At 35.3% G+C, this 17,880-nt stretch overlaps 1 protein-coding gene and 1 non-coding gene across 2 annotated transcripts in view; both read right to left on the bottom strand.

Moving 5' to 3' along the window:
• The window catches only part of TANC2 (tetratricopeptide repeat, ankyrin repeat and coiled-coil containing 2), a 291,625-nt gene that overhangs the window by 83,058 nt on the left and 190,687 nt on the right, over window positions 1–17,880 (bottom strand). The window contains exon 5 of the mRNA XM_081791317.1: window positions 17,405–17,515. Coding sequence (XP_081647443.1) covers window positions 17,405–17,515 — 111 coding nt within the window. The remainder of the gene's footprint in view (window positions 1–17,404; window positions 17,516–17,880) is intronic.
• Window positions 6,329–6,435, bottom strand: LOC132688721 (U6 spliceosomal RNA). Its single transcript, XR_009614689.1, has one exon. It is a non-coding gene; the product is annotated as a U6 spliceosomal RNA (small nuclear RNA).

The raw sequence follows: 17,880 nt of genomic DNA, 5'->3' as shown, positions 1-17,880 counted from the left end.
CAAGACTATTTAAATTTACAGCTCTTGTTTCACTCTGACCATTTGGGAGGAGTACATTTATGCATTAGGTTTTGTTCCGAGAACACTGAATGAAGAATACAGCACCCTAAGGACTAAAAGATTCTTCAACTTACATGGAAATGGAAAGGTCCATTAATAGTAAAGAAAACTTGAAGAAGAAAGACCTCTATTACTTAATATCAAGATTTAATATAATGCTAAAGCACTATGACAGAGTAAGACTGACACAAGCATAGATAAAAACACCAATGGAACAGAATAAAGAATCCAGAAGCATATCTATACATACATAATTCACCTTATTTAGGACAAGGTTGCCAATGTCATAGTTTAGTAACAGAATGGTATTTTCAGTAAATGATGATGGATCAATATGATAGGAATAAAAATAAAACCTGCCCTTACCTCATACCATATATAAAAATCAATTCCAGTTAGATTATGGACCCAAATATAAAAGGTAAAACAATGACTTTTCTAGAAGACAACCTAATAGAAGATCTTCATGACCTAGGACTTGGCAAAGATTTTTTAAATAGGACACAAAAGGCACTAACCATTGGTTTTTTGTGAAGTTTATTAATAAGAAAAACTTCTTTTCACCAAAGACACCATTAAGATGGTAAAAAGGTAAGCCACAGAGTAGGAAAAGGTACCTTTAATTTATATATCCAACAAAGGGCTTCTTTCTAGAATATATAAAGAATCCATACAAATCACTAAGGAAAAAAAAGACAATCCAACTAAAAGGTAAACAAAAAAAATCTATATAGGCATTTACAAAAGATGATGTCCAAATGACCAATAAGCATGTGAAAAGCATATTAACATTGGGAGATGAACACCAAAATCACAATGATTCTGCACAATTGCATATGTGCAGTGCAGATAGCACACAAAACAAACAAACTAACTAACAAACACCCTGACAATATGGGGTAAAAGAATACTTAAATACTGCTGTGCTGGTAGGAATGTAAATTGGCAGCTTTAAGTTTGGAAAAAAATTTAAGCTGAACATTCTGAAACTCTACCAGGTCCACTACTAGGTATATACCAAAAGGAAAATTATATACATAGGTGCGTCAAAATGCATGCGAACAAATATTAATAGGAGAATTGTTCATAATAGCCCAAACTGAAAATGTCCATCAAGAGTAGATACACAATGAAATAGACCAATAAAAAACAATCTCACAAATATACTACTGAACAAAAGAAGAGAGATTCAAAAGAATACACACTAAATGATTTCATTTGTACAAAGTGTGAAAATGGGGAAAGGAAATAACTGAGAATGGTACTCATAATTGTGGTTATACTTGTAGAGAGTGGATAATGATGTGAGGGAAGCACAAGGAAAACTTCTGAAGTGCCAGGAATGTTCTATTATCTTGATTTAGGTTGTGGTTATATGGGTGTGTACACTTCATAGAATTTCGTTGAGACTACATAATTATGATTGGTGTATCTTTCTGTATTTCTATTTCAATTTTTAGAAATTTCAGAAAATGTTTTACGGAAATTAGGTTTGAGAATGAAGCAGTATGCACAATATCTGTTTTTTTTTCCTCCAAGAAAGAAGTCTAGAATTATGAAAAAGAATGCTATACATGTTTCAAAATTTAGTACAAAATCAGAAATTACTTGGCCACTCCTCTTGTACCAGTTAACAACTTAAAGCAGAGCAAAGACATACAACTTGAGAGAAGCCAATGCATATAAGAAATATTTTATAAATTAAAGGAGGTACTAGAGAACACAGAGAAAGAAACAATTAAATTTGTCTTGGCAGGATGGAGGCAGGAAAAGGAGGGAAGATCTCTTGGAGGAGGTTATACCCAAAATTCTTATAATGGATGAAGTTGGTTCTCTAACAGTGGAGTTAGGGAAAAAGAGCAGAGGGAACAGTTTTCAAATTTAAATTCTATGTGATTTACTAGTTCAACAAAATACAGAGCTCTAAGTTCAAAACGGATTAAATGCACTATGTTTAATGTTTAGAAGAGCATTTTAAATTTATTTCTGGAATAATAATATTGGTAGTAGTACTACTAGTAATAACAACAATAGCTAACACTTACTGGGATATTAGTGTCTTGTACTTTTCTAAGTGCTTTACATGTATTAAATCATTTAACCTTAACAACATTCCCTATTTACAGATAGTAAAAGTGAGGCACACAAAGACTGAGTTCTTGCTTGTCGATGGTTACAGAGTTAGGTAAGTGACCGTTAATACTGAAGTTCAGCGGCTATATGGCTCCTGAGCCTATGTTCTCAACTACTTCATTATTTTGTCAGAAAATATATGATTGCTGAATACAAATTGTTTATATGGTTATTTTATTTATTTTTATCTTTAATAGCATCCTGCATTATCTGATGACAGACAATAAATATAGCTTTCATTAAGTCATTAAGCATTCATTAAATATTTACTTTTTGCGTGTCCAGTGCTGTCTCAGGTGTTACATGTACCTTTATGAATAAGGGGTACAGCCCCTATTCTTAATAAGGTTATAGTCTCAAGAAGGAAAACAGAAGATCAATTAATTAAATCGTAGTAAATTATATCAGAAATACAATGCAGGCAAGAAATAGGATGCTGTAAACAAGAAAGTGCTGAACATTTTGGTCCTTATTTTTCTTGATGATACCAATTCTTTCAGAGATGGTTTACACTTTATATTTGCAAAATAATGTCTTCTATTTAAAGTAGCCAAACCGCAGAGGGATTAGACAATGACTAAAATTGTGTCAAGAAATGAATGTTTAACAGCTAATGTATCCAAACCCCTAATCTGCATCCCTTACATGGCAGGCTACACAGGGTCTCAGTCTATAGACTCTCTAAATTCTCAGCATTCTCTTGGCATTTTCACATCAAGCTGTTTACATTTTCCTTTACGATCCGTTAATTATAAACTGCTTGTTCTCATCTATTTCAAAACTCAGAAATTTGTACCACATTTAATCAAATAAAGAAACCCATTCTTTCTAACAGAGTTATAAAACCTATGATTAGCTTGGCCCAAATGCCAAAGCAAACCTGGTTATATTTTCATTTTAGTTCTTAAATGATTACCTAAATTTTTTATTTTCTGATGAATATTAGAAAATGGGTGTCTGTTAAAAGCAGAGCTGTTATTTGTCACAGTAAGTGTTGAAGCCAGCACGTGGCTTTGCCACATTCTCCCAAAACTGAGCTCCAGTTTTATTATATAGCTCTGGTTATTCAAGCTTCTGAACCCCTTTGTAGTAAATTAGAAAGCAAAAAGATATATTCTTAGTAGAGAGAAATCTATGTCATTGATACATATTTATAACATATTAAATTATTTCATTTTGCCTTCCTCTGGCTTTTTGGGTTCATTTCATTCACTCAACACACACTAAATGAACATTTACTATGTACTAGTCATTTACTACAATAAGCACTGTGGATACAGTGGTAAGCATAAGGCAGAAAATGCATTAAATTGTTCAGATGGGTGTTTTTGATAATTTTAGTGTTTATTTTTACTTGGTTGGATATTTGAGAAGAAACGTTTGAGGAATAATTGTCAATCAAAAGCTCTCAATGGAAAAAATGCCACTATGATCCATCCATAGTTTAACTTTTTCTTTTCTCTAGGGCAAACAGCATATCATCTGTGTCATTATAAAAAATGTTACTTGGTTAGGAACCAGACAAGACATTTGTTGTATTAGAGAACTCAATGTATACAATTTTAACTAAGAAAATCAGCATCATTATTCTGTTAAGATACCAGAAAATAGCATCCATATTTTATGCCCTTGACTGTAATAGAAATTTTACTTGTACATAAATGAATTCTAACCAATGTTCTTTAAGACTTATAAATAGAAAAAGTATATTTACTTCTATAAAACATATTTCTTCTATAAAGAAGACTTATAAATAGAAAAATTATATTTACTTCTATAAAACATGTTTCTTCTATAAAGAAGACTTATAAATAGAAAAATTATATTTACTTCTATAAAAAATACTTCTATAAAAGATATTTACTTCTATAAAACAAATATCTTTAGATTTTAAGGGTAGCCTTCTGTTCTACTGTAGCCAAAGATGATTTACATGGATTAGTAGAAGAGTAAGTCTTTAATACATACACTAGTCATTTTGTGGTAAATGCAAAAATGTACTGTGTGGCTTTTGATATCTAATGTTTTAATAAAACATTAACCAGCAGATAAGAACACTCCTTTTAAATTGGTTTGCAACAGAGCCAAGCAACAGAGAGCCAGACTGTAGTAAGCTTGTGCCTCACAATTCTCTTCAAACATGAAAAGAAATTCTCTAATCATTTTGCACGATGATTCCTATTCCCTATTTTTTTTTTCTGGCAACAACAGAAATATCAGTTTCATCTACTCACATTTATAATTGAACTTTTATGGCTACTACAGAAGTTAAGATCGAAGCAGAAAACATAATAATGCTGAACTTATCTCAATGATCTATGAAATACATTTGAGATGTGTGGCTGGATAAAACAGACATTTTTCCTCTCCAAGCTAATGGTAACAGGTCAAATGAGGCCAGATGGAGATCAGGAACAGAAAGGCAAGCTTTCAACAATTTTGTATCATGGGTAATATCATAATCACAAAAGGCAAAAACTTGCAAAGTCTGATGCAAAATACAAATCAGAGATTTAGTTTCCAAGTCCAAACAGGAGACAACTTGCCCAAAGAGATGGACCATGAATTAACTCTAAAAGCCTGATTGAAAAGAGAACTTCTTTGTATTTCAAGTAATCACCTAGGTGTAGCTAACAATACCATTTCAATTTCTTTTTTTTTTAATTTCTTTTTTTTAATATTTATTTTTGAGAGAGAGAGAGAAAAAAAAACACAAGTGGGGGGGGGGGAGAGGAGAGAGCGAGAGAGCGAGCAAGAGAGAGACAAGATAACAGAAAACAGAATCTAAAGCAGGCTCCAGGCTCTGAGCTGTCAGTGCAGAGCCCGAGATGGGGCTCGAATCCAGGAACTGTGAGATCATGACCTGAGCCGAAGTCAGCCACTTAACCAACTGGGCCACCCAGGTGCCCCACAGCTTCAATTTCTTATTATACAGCTCCCAGAATTTAAGGAGATTGGTTTATTCAAAGAGGTAGTGTTCTAAGACTGTTTTAGTGTATCGTCTGTTCCCATGGAGAGCACAGAATGAAAAAGATGTTCTGTTTATACACTTTACAATGTGTATGCAATCTAAAAATAAAAATGCTAGAATTTTCCCCCCAAAGGAAATGGTGGTGGCAGGGACCTTTCAGTAACTGGAGACCCTCTAGCTGATGACAACCAATAAAAACTGGACAAAATACACCTTAAAAATCTTTTTAAAAGCATTAAAGACCTAAGAAGATGGTAATAAATCAAAAGACAAAACCAGGAAGAAGACGGAAATCCAGAAGGGAGATCTCTGCCCAGCATGGATGGCCACTTGAACGCCAGGGGCATTAGTTAACAGGGAAGAAATGATTGAACAGCTAAGCTGTGCTTCTGGCCGTCTCATAAGGTCATAGGAACAAAACTGAAGTCTAAGCTCTGCCAAGAGTGGGAAATCTAGTAAAGCACCCTACGCTTTGGGCTGGAACCCTTAAATGTACTCTGGGAGTAAAGATAAACCAGAAGTAAACTAGGCCTTGCAATTCTGACTTGTGTCATTTGATTAGCCCGGAATACCACCAACTCTGAACTTGGATCAAAATGGCCCCAGGTGGCAGAAGCAAATACAAATCTTTTCTCAAAGGGGGGGAGGGGGAAGCACTGTCCTATCTTTAGGTAATTTCTACAAATATTTTCAAATTAAAATAATTAGGGGTATGAAAAGACAAAAGGATTATTAGAAATAATAAGCAAAAGTAATCATGGCAAAAGGTGACTGGGTTACAGTACTGTAGTTCATCTCTTAAGATCATTCTTAACAGCCTTGTGCAACTGCGGTAGCAAAGAGCTAGCTAGTGTCTGTGGGACAATGACTCGTGGGGATGGAGGAAGGAGACAGCAGGGGAAGAGCTACAAGAATGAGTCATCGGATGATCACAGTGTTGGAGATGGCCAACATTTCCCTAATACCACTAGAAGTTATTGGTTGAAGAAAGTCTCCCTTAGTTCTTTTCAAAGTAACTTCAAGTTTCTACTGTTCAGTCATACATAATGTTTTCTCCTTCCATAGCTAGCCCCAGCAGCTAATAACAAATGATATTCCAAACGGTAGCAGATGTAAGCTAAAAAATGATCGAAATCAGGAACTCTCTTTTTTTTTTTTCTTTTTAAAAATATGGAGTGCTTCAGGAATTTGCACATCATCCTTGCACAGGGGCCTTGCTAATCTCTGTATCATTCCAATTTTAAAAGTACATGTGCTGCCAAAGCGAGCGCTAAATCGGGAACTCTTGATCCAACGTCCTCTGCTACCTGCTCTTTTGGGAAACTATGAATCCCCTGAAACTGTATGTTTTAATAGGGAGAGAGTACAGGAAATTTTCATTCTTCCATCCTCCAGTGCTTCTTTGCTACTTCCTAAAGAAAGTAACGACTCCCGGTAGCCCACAGTCAAGGCTGTAAATTCAAATACTTTCGAGATAAAAGCAGTTTTGATAGATCTGTCATGGCTGGGTTAATGGTAGTAGGAAATGATAAAGTGTATTGAACTGCAGAGTGTAAAGCCAATGTGAGGGCATTTTCACCTTAATTTTTAAAAATATGCTTGCCAAGCAGGTTTTTGAACAATTGTCTAGAAAAAGTTGTCTACTATTTTAAGGTTAAATAGAAGTTAGAGGTTAGGATGAAGGTCTAAGTTTTCCATAGTTCTAAGGACTACCTCTCAGTATGGACCAGAGGACAGAAAAGTAGGGAGGAATGGTCCAGGAGATAGATGGGGAAACTAGATCCATGTGAGGCTATCAATGACACAGGTCACTGTCAATCCTCAATTGAGGAAAAATAGCCTAAGTTGGGGAAGATACATAAGAATCCAAAGAATCTTTAATTACTCGACCCATCTCTTAAAAGTGGTGAATCTCTCCTACTTAACCCTTCCTTCTCTTTCAAATTACTGCCTTCTTTAACTCACCTAGAGCCTAAGTTAAAGGATCAACTTTTAGGGAATCTCTCCAGTTGCAGAGGGGACTATTTAGATGCCTTGCTTGCGAGTATGAAATGGGAGTAAGCAATAATGCAACTTCGGTAGAACACTTTACTCCAGCCTTTCTTGTTAATTTTGGTTTGTTCAGACCAGTTTTCAGATAAAATTATTACCTAAGGCAACAGACCTAAAGGTTTTATTAATTTTTTGAAAACCTAGGTATCATGCAAAATTTTTTATGTAGGTGCAATTTACTGGAGAGACTGTCTACAAACTTCATTGGTAATCATTTTGTAATATGTACATATATGAAATCATGCATATTATATACCTTTAACTTATATAATATTATATACATCAATTATATCTCAAAAAGCTGGAAAAATTTTTTAAAAATATGCTTCCTAAAAAACAATAAGTAAATTTATCTAATATTTAATAATCCTGTAGTCTTTCTACTAATAATTTTAGACATAAATAAATGGGCAAAAAGTCGCCCACACATACACAAACATAGTTGTTCTCTCTTTTGCTATTTAGGGATTAAATTTTTAAAAGATTAGGGACTCTACATAGTAATTCATCAGTCTGGCACTTAGCTAAGAAAACAGGCTTTTAAATGCTAATAATCTTCTATCACAACACTCTACTTCTGATTCTCTCCCACTCAAGTGGGAATCACTGCAGAGATAGGATATATAGAGACAGAAAGTACTCATTGCTGGCAACACTTACAGTAGTATTTCCTTGCCTACACAACTGCCTCCAGTGTACAAGAAGTACTATGTGTATATTGATGTATGGTGATGACTATTTGGCTGGGATAAAAAGCAGTATTTGACAAGCTCAAGAATCTTGAATCCTTCACTGAAATCTCTAAGACTGATGTTTCTCACTGAGTGTTCCTTTGGGTTTTTAACTGAGGTTTCTAATGTCTGCTTTGAATAGACATACGTTTGAGATACAAATTATGGTAAAGAAGCGTTACTTCTATAATGTGGTATTTCCATATTATTCCCCTACTGGCCTGGATTTCCTCATCCATAGCACAATTTATTCTAATGTGGAAAGCTAGGTATTTATATACTGGTCACAGTAAGGAAAGTATTATCCTCAAAACTCATATTTGTCTAAATAACAAATTTACTCCCCTGCTGGCTTCCAAACTGGGATTTATTCTAGAAACTGAACACAAAAACAGCATGATCTAATCGTGTAGGCTTAAAGAGAAAAGCACCATTCTAGGAAGATTTCACTGTACTGTAATAGTCAGTATAGACTGGGAAAGACCTACAGATAGTTACATGAAAAGTAGCAGGTAAGTTTTAAAAATAAAATGGGTAGGAAAGCAGGAATTCTGGTGAACTAGTAGCTAAAATCTTTAAAGATTGGTAGGATCTCAGAGTGTACAGAAGCTGCATCAAGGAAGGGCAGTGACTGGTACAGTCTGATGATGTGAGATGTAAAGCTGAAGTACTAGGGAAGAAAGTAGGGAATGGTCTAGAATTGACTCTCCTGGGTTAGCTATTATTAGAATTTTTTGGGGGTGCGCATCACAAGAATTTAATACTTTCTTCAGTTGTTTGAATGTGGTATTTTCTTTTCATCTCCCTGAGAAATTGAAGAACGAGGGGTCAGGAATCCAGCCTTACTGGTGGTACTGAAGCTATGTGTTTGCAGTAGCTGCCCTTTCTTCAAGGACTCGTCTGTCTAACGCCAAAAGATATGCTTATAGCACAAATTGTTCCTTACATCATTCTAATGGTTTCCAAATAATCTGCTGAATGTTTTGGGTGGTGTGTACGTGTTATCTGACACAGGAGCTCTTAGGAGAATTTGCGTATGTTTCATATACTCCTGATTTTCTGTCCTTGATATCTACTATTACTTATCTCTAGTATTTGCCTCTACTTTTTATTCTGGCATTTTCCTTGTTTGCAAAATGTCCCAATTTTTAGTAGTTGCTATCATTTTATAGTTGACCATTGGTCCATTTAGTATTTGTTGAGTTTTAGATAGCAGTTATTGGTCTGAGCACTAGGGATACAGTGATGAAAAAGGTGGGCAAGTCCCACATCCATAGATCTTGTAATTTAGCGTCATGCATGTAGCATAAACTAACATCTCAATTCCCTGGATTACAATTCAGGAAATCCTGTTCTAAGTAAGGATATCTGTTCTCATATAGTAAAATATAGCTTAAGATGGTAAGTGGATATAGTAATTTTCTATAAGGTATATGATTTGTGCATGCTTTTTAAGCACAAATATGTTTAAATACTGGCCACGTATTGGTGAGAAATAATGTTATACTTTGAAAAAATTTTTTGAATAGTGGTCAGAAAGAAAGGAACAGTTCAAAGGGGGTGGTAAGTTATCTTTGTTCTTTATTCCTTCTTTCTATGTTGATCAAGAAAAACAAATCAGTACTAAGAGATAAATCAGCAAATGTTAGCTGTAGCATCAGAATCTTTTTTTTATTAAAAAAAGTTTTTTTAACATTTATTTTATTTTTGAGAGAGCAAGACAGAGCGCAAGCAGGGGAGGGGCAGAGAGAGACACAGTATCCAAAGCAGGCTCCAGGCTCTGAGCTGTCAGCACAGAGCCCAGTGTGGGGCTTGAACTCATGAACCGTGAGATAATGACCCGAGCTGAAGTCAGCACATGACCTAGGTGCCCCAGCATCAAAATCTTAATATGGCACTACGAGACAGATTTTTCTAAGCCCAAACCTCATGAAAGTGGCATAAATTACTTTCATTGAATACACTTTTCTATAAAAGTCAAAATCCATTACAGTAAACTTAAAGATATAAGAGCATTGGTTATAAATTGCTTAATAGTGCAGATTAGTAATTTATAATCTGTAAATAATCTGTATAGATAAAGCAAGGGAAAGACCTATAGATAGTTATAAGAAGGACAGCAGAGAGTTTCTGAATATTAAAAGGGTAGGATACCAGGAATATATGGAATTTTTCTATTGGAATGCGAGGCTGAGAAAGATTTATGCTTCCAGACCATGGAATGGTACATATAAAATATGTAGGGGGAAAAAAATAAGAAAAATTTGTTGCTTGATTTGAACAGCTTTCCTCAAAATTCCAACTTACTCCCTTAAGTATAGATTGGACCTAGTGACTTGCTTCTAGCAAACAGAATATGACAAAAAGTGATAGGATGTCACTTTTTTTAAAAGTTTTATTTAAGTAATCTCTACATCCATGTGGGGCTTGAGCTCACGACCCAGAAATCAAAAGTCACATGCTTTTCCAAGTGAGCCAGCCAGAAGCTCCATCACTTTTGAGATCATACTCTAAAAGCTCGTCCCTTTCATTTTGCTTGCACTTACTCTGCCTTTTGCTTGCTTGCTCTCATGAAGCAAGCTGCCATGTTGTAAGGTGTCCTATGGAGAATCCACATGGAAAGGAACTGAAGGCGACCTTCTGCTAAAAGTCAGTGAGGAACTGAGACCCTCAGTTCAACAGCCCACAGGAAACCGAATCCTTCCAATAATCATATATATAAACTCAAAAGAGGATCCTTCCTCTGTTGAGCATTGAGATGATTATAACTCAGGCTGTCAACTTGACTGCAGCTTGTGAGTGACCCTGAGCCACAGAGAAGCTAGATTCCTGACCCATGGAAACTGTGAGATGGTAAATGCTGTTCTTTTAAGTTACTAAGTTTTATGGTAATTTGTTATACAGCAATAGATAACTAATACAAGGATCTATTCTCAAGGGTTCTTAATGAAAATAAATAGACTTTAACCAACACTTCCCATAAGTCTCATAAGCACAAATATTGTAACGCATCACTTCTAGATAAGGAAAAACACATGGACATTGGGCTGCAGGAACTTATACGCAGCTTAGGAAAATAAAACATAAAAACCAACTTTATTTTCAGAAGTAAGTTTATAATACTATATACATGTGACAGAGAAGTTATTAGTCCTAACAACTGATGTTCCAGAAGCTGAGCTAAGTAAATTATGTATATTATCTTATTTAATCACAAACACCCTATGGAGTAGGCAATATTACTATCTTCATTTTACAAATGAGGAACCAGAAGATTAGGAAGATTAAGTAATAAAAGTTACACAGCTAATATGTGGCACAGATAGAACTGAATCCAAGCTTGTCTGATCCCAGGGCTTGGGCTATTTACCACAGTGAAAAACTGCCTCCATTAAAAAACACCAAAACCCAAAACCCATACAACTTAGCATCTATGCATATACAATAGATTGCTTGTAAAAACAACCAATGAGTACAGGGTATAGCTGTAATTTTATCCTCTTTGCAAAGTACTCTAAAAAGGCTGATAGCCTTACCCACAGCATTCTTAGATAAAAAGTCATTAAAGGTTCCAAAAAATTATAATAATTGTAGCTAAGATTTATATAGCACTATGGACCACATGCATAATTGTTTTGATTATTTCACATATTTTAATCTATACATCTTTGCAGCATTCCTATGGTGTAGGTAATATTATAATCTCCATTTTACAGATAAGGAAATTAACTATACTTATGGGTAAGTAATTTGCTCAACTTCACACAAACAGTAAGTGACAGAGTTAATATGTGAACACAGCTGCTCTGGCTCTAGGGTCTGTAGTCTACACTAGTGCATTTTACTCTAAACCAGTGCATTTTACTGCCTCAAAACCGTAAGTTGAAATAGTTTTCAGTTAATAGGAAAACTGTCCTTTTGGATATCTAACATGGATCTAAGCACCACATTTATAGGCTAAGTCTTTAGAATCTGTGATGCAAAACACCTTGAGAAAAGTTAATTTAAAAGTTAGTGGGATGAGACTACTCTTCTTTTAAACAATGATAAAATGTAAGTCAGGAAAACACCTAAAAGCGATCAAAGTGAAACACTTTATTCAACAAAGCATCTGTCCATTGAAATAACTTTCTAACATGTTAGAACTTACTACTGGATAAGGAAGTGTGGGGAAGAAAAGCTTTTCATATTCATATTCTAGTTCTTTGGCATGCTTATTTTCATAACCAATAATCAGGCATTGTCTCTTGTACTTAAAATACACTGTAATGTGTTCAGTTTCTCTCTCTGCTTCTGAGCTCTACTTTCTGTACTGACTTTCACATTGTGATTTGGGCAGTGCTGTGTTTCAGTTATTCCCTTCAGTCCATTTACAAGTCTGTCCACTGTCCAGATTTTAGCTTTTTCTTTTCTTTTTTTTTTTTTTTCGGTTCTAATAGTTGTGCCATTAACAGCCTCTGTTTCATTTCAACCTTTAAACAGTAATTCTTTTTTCCTTTTTTTTTTTTTTTTTAACATGGGTAACATATGTGTCACAGACTACGTTGGGAGTCTGTTATAGAAAGAAGTACATATGTACATTATAGAATAGTATTGTGTATAATAAGGAGTTTAGAGACCCCCCCTAAAGCTCACCAATTTAATTCAGATTAAAAACCCTGCTTTATACTTATTGTGTTTACAACAGAGTAGACAAAGGGAATATAAACAAAACATAACAGAAGATGTGAATTACAAGACAAAAGCTTCTGGTCTCTGTATGCCAATGAAAAATCCTATTAGAAGGTTTAATATGCAATCTTAAGTATAAAATTCAAAGCAAAACAAATGAAGCATGCCTAACTAAGATTTGATAAGTTCTCAGAAAAAAAGGGAAAGAAGATAAAACAAATCATCAAGGTTCAAGGAATTATTCACTTTATAGAAAACATTTATCTATAGTGGCTTGTACTTGTGCGACAGAATGTACACTGCTGCTAAGAAATCCAAAGGAAAAATCCTTTACACATTAAAAAACATGTAACATGAATACGTGCCAAATAACTACCATAAAACGCTCTTCCATTCTTGAGTTTCAAATACATCCTAATTTTATTGTCGCCTTAAATAACACTGTCCTTTGAAGGACAGTGCCATTTTAAAAGAGATTGAAAAGGATCTCTTATAAAAAGATTAATCTCAAATGTCTCTGAGAATATTCAGTGTGGATAAAATCCTGCCTGTTTTCAGAACACTAGTCTGTACTTTGGCCCTTAACTCTGCACGTGTAGTCAAAAGTCCTGTAAAACTGTTGACTTGTTCTGCCATGTGTGTCAAGGGTCTATGGTTGAAATGACGCATTATTATAATGTACAATATGAAAACTTAAGAAATGAAGGTATAAATGAAGAGTATCACCATCCTTTAGTGACATCTGATTACCAAAAAATTTCAATACAAATTTGTTTTGCAGAACTTTTAGAAAGTGAACGAAGTGTAATGATATTAATGGATAAGAAAAATAGGGAAGGTGCTCTTATTTATTTTGCCTGAACCAAGCATTTGGCATATATACTAATTTTACTTAAAATTAACAACCCTAAGAGATAGACCTAGCATAAAAAGGCCTATTTTTATCACAAGTTTATAGATAAAGAATTCAAGGTTATGAAAGTTACACGGAGTTACTGCTAGAAGGTAACAGAGTCAGAAATTAAACCAGATCTAATTCTAGAACTTGAGCTCTCATTCCTAACATACGCTGCCCAAGAACAAAACTTAAAACAATCCCACCACCCAGATATACCCACTGCTAACACGAGCATTATCTCACCAATCCCACTCTCTCCTGACTTTCCAACCAAATCTTGATTCCCTTGCTCTTTGGGCAACCCATGTTTTCCCTATGAATGTATATATTCAAGTATCTATACAAATACATATTTGTTAAGTTACAGAAAAACATCATGGTATATACAATGTTACTGTGACAAGAAACTGAGGCACCAAGACATTATATGACATGTTCAGGATCATATGACTAGCAGGGGAGAAGTCAGAACTGAAACACATACATTTAACTAAAGATGATCCTAAATCTTTACATCTTTTCCCCCTGATTATTCAGAAAACACTTTAACATCCTGTGGTATACTTCAGGATTATCACTATAATAATAAAAAAAATTAGTTAGCATTTATGAGCATTTTACTATGAACCAAGCTTTCTGCTAAGTGTTTTATATTTATTAATCTGATTTAAGATTATTACTCCCATTTTTACAGATGAGGAAACTGAAGGTCAGAAAAGGTTAAGAGTCTTTTCTAAAACCACACAGCTAATGAACAGTGCCATAAGCAGGAAAGTTAGAGTGTAGGATGAATCTGTTCTTTTACCTTGGGAATTGTTTTTATTAAAATCACTGATATAAGTTGGTTACCCTAAAAACAGACTACAGCTCAGCTTCATAGTTAAAAACTGAATTTTCTGCTTTTTAATTTAAGGATAGTTAAGGGGTATCTATGGAATTTAAACAGTAATAGAATTATGGGCAATCAATTTCTGGGCCACACTGTGTCCACTTGAAGAGTTCAACAATAAATTCTGCTTCTGACCCTATACAAATCACTTAAATTCTCTAGGTCTTAGTTTCCGCACTGTAAGACGATTACCAAGCACAGTTCACTTACCATCCGCTACACTCTGGTAGGTCAGTTATGTAACACCATCAATCATGTCCATGGTTTCAAGTAAAGAACCAAAACATACTGTTTACTTGTGTTTTTCTCACATTTTCTGCATACAACAAATCTGATTTTGAGGAACAGTAAAACTTAAGTTAGGTATTTTAGAATCTAATGAGATGTAGACTGAATTCCTTAATTTATTAAACAAATATTCTGGATTGACAGCTATGTCCCAGTGTAGCTTTCCCTGGACTTTACAGACCGAATATCTAGTTCTGGTTTGATCCGCAATTTCCTTTGTGGAATCAACGTTAAAAACTATGTGTAAGTACACGGGCACAAAAGGACAAACCAAGAGACATATCCCTTTCTTAGACACAAAAGCTTTATTCTTCCAACCTAAAATGCAGGCATCAAAAGGCTGGAGTTTAGATAATACAGAAACAACATCCTGAATAATGCCTCAGAGGTCAACAGCAGAGGGAACCCTACAGACTTCCAGCACTATTCACTGGACTGCTTGTAAGCAGCCCGCAGCAGTCCTGTGACCAGCTGCCCCTCCAAGTGTGCAAGTTGCATCAACAGCTTCAGCAGCACCTGGGAATTCTTGAGCCAAGCAAATCCTCAACCCAACCCAGGGTTACTGAATCAGAAATTCTGAGGGTGGGCCCAGAAATCTGCATTTAAACAAGCCTTCCTGGTAATTCAAAAGCATGCTAAAATCGGAAAACCATTGCTGGAGAACCTCTGGTTTATGACTGTTGTGTCTGTGAGATACACTGTTTTCCTAAATTTGTATGTGATCATGAATAAAGCAGATGGACAAGAAGAACAACAGATTTAACTGCATGATACAAATATAAGTGTACAATAAAATATCTCTGTTCTGTTAACATATCCTACGTAAGAGAAATTAAAGAAGAATGGATTGTTTGTTTGCTTTGTGAGTATACTGGACTCATCTGGTTATTGTGAAGTATTGGTACATGAAGAAGGTAATAGCTTCAACTCCCAGGTCACTAATCTTATCTCAGTAGAAACTTATTTTCAGAGAGTTTAATAACTTTATTATAAAAGAGTAAAAGAGTAAGAAGTTTTTGTGCTTTAAACCTTTCAGATAAGAAATGGAGAGAACGAGGAGCATGGCATTTAACACTTTGGCACACGTGTTAGCTTCTTCCCGGCTTTCTGAAAATCTAAACTGAGGTTTAGTTTGGTTCAATTCCAATTCAGCAAAGATTCATATTTGTGGGAAACATACATAAATAATAACGTGGATAAGATTTTTCATAGTGATTCAGCACTGGCATTGCCACAAACAGCAACTACCTTGCCTTCTGCCGATAATAGCTACATTAGATTAAAGATGTCAGATAGGCACTCAGGAAGTGAAAGATTAGTCTCCCTGACATTCTGACTTGCAAATCTGGAAAAGAAAAGGCCTCTGACGGTTTCTCTGCCAAAACTCAAGGCAGGGATAGGGAATTAGTACATTTATTTAGTTTATTGCACTAAAATTTGCATGAAGAAATGCAAAGCACACTATTCCACTGCCCCGGCAGTGTGACAGTACCTCAAAACATGAAAAAGATTCTTTTGACAATGTGCTACCGTGCCATTTAAAGAGCTATTCTGTTCCTTTTAGAAACAGAAAAGCTGGTTCTTAATATATAACCGTGCTTGTTTTAAAAACAGTCCTCTACAACAGTGGATGAAGCCCAGGATTCTGCAGCCTCAAAGTAAAATCCCCAAGGTGTTTCAATATTGAAAACTGATTCATACAATCAATTTCTCTGATTAAGTTTGGCCCAGGTTTTCGCCTAGTCTTTTTTTTTTTTTTTTTTTTTGGAAACATGTCTCATCTGACTTCAGAGCTCTATTATCCAGACATTTCAGATTAGAGCTATTGACACATTCCCTAGAACTAAAAATTATTTTATTCTGCTGACCCCTAATGCTGTAAATATGTAGTGGTTTCATTCTCTGTGGTTTAGCATCAATTTTAATGAGCAGGAATAAACAAAAGACCTAAAACCAAGTCTTCTAAGGCCCTCTACTAAAGCTCTGGTCTGTATCCTCAACTAGATCTTTGAACATTTCTGACACATCTCTATAGACTCACTGTAGAGTGAGTGTAAAGGATGTTGCCAGGCAACTCATCTTGGTTTGTAAGAATCTAGGCATTGATAATGACTCTGTCTCAGCCTGGCTCCCACAAGAGAAGGGTTTTAGTGAACTCCCACACGTGCTCACAGCCCACAGGCCATTCATGAGAAGAGGTATTTCTAAAAGTGAATGTCCAGGAGTCCAAATTGGGAACCTATAAGGTTTCTTTTCTAATTTAAGTTTAATGTTTCCAACATCACAACTATTTTTTGTAATTGTCCAGAAATCCAATAGGGATTAGAAAAAGTGGGTCATAGATAAAGGGCTAGTGTTAAATGAACCTTTTTATTCATATCTTTAATATTCTTGTTTGCACATGGCCAAAGCAGTATTTCTTCAAGTATCTCAAATCACAAAAATCACCCTGAAAACTATCTACCAAAATTATTTTAATTCCTTTGAAAATTATCCTTGAAATGGTTTTCCACACTTAACTCATTATTCTATCAATATTCAAAAAGGATATTCAGTAAAAACTATGTTCTAATATGGAAAATATGCGATCAGTTGCAAAAGGGGTTACGGATACGTTTTTATGAATAATATACATGCTAAACACTGCCCTGCTGGACGGGCCTGCTCCGAACCTCCCTCTGTCAAAGCAGACACTTCGCATGCGTGCTTACCAGGACAGTATGCATCCACGTCCAGTTTCTGAGCTGAAGCGAGGGTTGGTGAGCCAAGCTCGGATTCTGGAATTCGTGGGCTCTCAACAAACTTTGCCTTCCTCAGAGGGGCTAAGGACAAAAAAAGAGACAGAGAGAGAGGGAGAGGGAAAAAGGAGAAAGAGAGAGAAAAGAAAACAGAAAGTAAGGAAGAAAGAAAAAGAAAAGAGAAACAGGGAAAGAGAAGGGAAAGAGAAACACAGAGGGGTCATGAGTAAGGGGAACAGCAGGCAACAGATGGAAGCACTTAAATGAACGACACACTCTGTCAGACTCAGATCAGGTTACCCTAGTTTTTTGTGCCAGAAAAAAAAATTAACTGCATTCTTCATAGAGGAGATGGGTCTTGTTAAGAAGTCACTGCAAACTGGAAGAGCTAAAATCTAATATTCAAAACCGTGAGCCTAAGTTGTAACTATCTATTACCTTTAGCTACT

Source organism: Panthera onca, chromosome E1 (genome assembly GCF_046562875.1).
Source record: "Panthera onca isolate mPanOnc1 chromosome E1, mPanOnc1 haplotype 2, whole genome shotgun sequence".
Lineage (NCBI taxonomy): Eukaryota > Metazoa > Chordata > Mammalia > Carnivora > Felidae > Panthera > Panthera onca.
This window is presented reverse-complemented; position numbering and strand designations above follow the sequence as displayed.